The sequence below is a fragment of the Octopus bimaculoides genome, chromosome 21 (genome assembly GCF_001194135.2).
Source record: "Octopus bimaculoides isolate UCB-OBI-ISO-001 chromosome 21, ASM119413v2, whole genome shotgun sequence".
Lineage (NCBI taxonomy): Eukaryota > Metazoa > Mollusca > Cephalopoda > Octopoda > Octopodidae > Octopus > Octopus bimaculoides.
In genome coordinates, this window is record NC_069001.1 from 36,896,421 (window position 1) to 36,897,536 (window position 1,116).

General features: G+C 32.6%; 2 protein-coding genes across 5 annotated transcripts in view; one reads left to right on the forward strand and one right to left on the reverse strand.

Moving 5' to 3' along the window:
- LOC106884128 (IST1 homolog) overlaps positions 1–840 on the reverse strand; it is a 28,624-nt gene extending 27,784 nt beyond the window's left edge. For all 3 annotated transcript variants that reach the window (XR_008266501.1, XM_014935360.2, XM_014935359.2), the window contains exon 1: positions 328–840. Coding sequence is in view for 2 of the 3 variants with exons in the window: in XM_014935360.2 (XP_014790846.1) it covers positions 328–596 (269 nt within the window). In the remaining variant the exon portion in view is untranslated. The remainder of the gene's footprint in view (positions 1–327) is intronic.
- A 162-nt stretch (positions 841–1,002) lies between these two features.
- Positions 1,003–1,116, forward strand: part of LOC106884120 (ufm1-specific protease 1) — a 5,977-nt gene continuing 5,863 nt past the window's right edge. The window contains exon 1 of one of the 2 annotated variants that reach the window (XM_014935344.1): positions 1,003–1,063. Coding sequence is in view for 1 of the 2 variants with exons in the window: in XM_014935343.1 (XP_014790829.1) it covers positions 1,053–1,067 (15 nt within the window). In the remaining variant the exon portion in view is untranslated. Of the gene's footprint in view, positions 1,068–1,116 lie in introns of both variants that reach the window. The other variant, XM_014935343.1, reaches the window with a different exon arrangement.

Below are 1,116 nucleotides of genomic sequence, written 5' to 3' on the forward strand. Positions count from 1 at the left end.
ATATATATATATATATATATATATATATATATATATATATATTAGCTTCACCAAACAATATGTTACAGGTTATGACATATATAACTAGTCAGGATATTAACATCGGTTTTGCGTTGAATATTGTCACCAGACATCGTGTGGGTGTATAATGTATAGGGTTTAATAAAAAATAATATCAGGAACACACAGTTTAAAACGAATGTTAAGAAAAATAAAAATGTTTAAGAATAGATGAAAGACCAAAAAATTAGGTAATGTATTGCTACACACACACACACACACACACACACACAGATATATATCATATACACAGGAATATATACATACTTTTGTGTTTGGATAAGTCCGAACCTGGCCAACAATAGATCGCAGTACATCTCTAAAAGTTCCATAGCTTCGACCAAATAATCTTCGCGAATGATGTGTTCAACACGGATCCGAGCCCTGTCTTCTTTACCATTACAAATATAGTCCGCAATTTCACGACGGGCTTTTTGAGCAAGTTCAGCTTTCTTCTTTTCCAGTAATTTGAGTCGATTGACCGTCAGACGAAGGTTTGTGCTCAACTTGGTATAGTTAGGACCTGTCCTAAACATTTTGTCTGTTTTTTTATATATATACTTATATTTGGTATTTTTTTTCAATCAAGTGAAGCACGAAAGACGATTAGTTTTGTTACGGATATATTTCTACCCTTTCACTCTCCCTAAAGATGATCCACAATAAAAATTGACAACCCACAAGGCCACAAATCCAAGGCCGATCCTTCCGTCTAGGTTAGCAACCACCCGACTTCATACATTCACTGTTGTTGTGGTGGTGGTGATCGTGAAATGAATAACTAGGATCACTTCCGAAATATTATTTACATTTGAAAAACAAAAAACAAAATAAATTAATATATATTTAATCATTTTTTTTACAATATTTAATAAAATTTTTATATCTATTTCTCAAAGAAAAACAAAAAAGATTTAAATCTCATCACCCCTCCCCCCACTTCTTCGTCATTACAGGGATGTAATTTCTGCGGAATATAACCGGACGTTGATATGATTTTAGTGTATGTATGTCGTTTTTACATTCTTTTTTTTCTCGCTTGAAACCGTTTCCTTT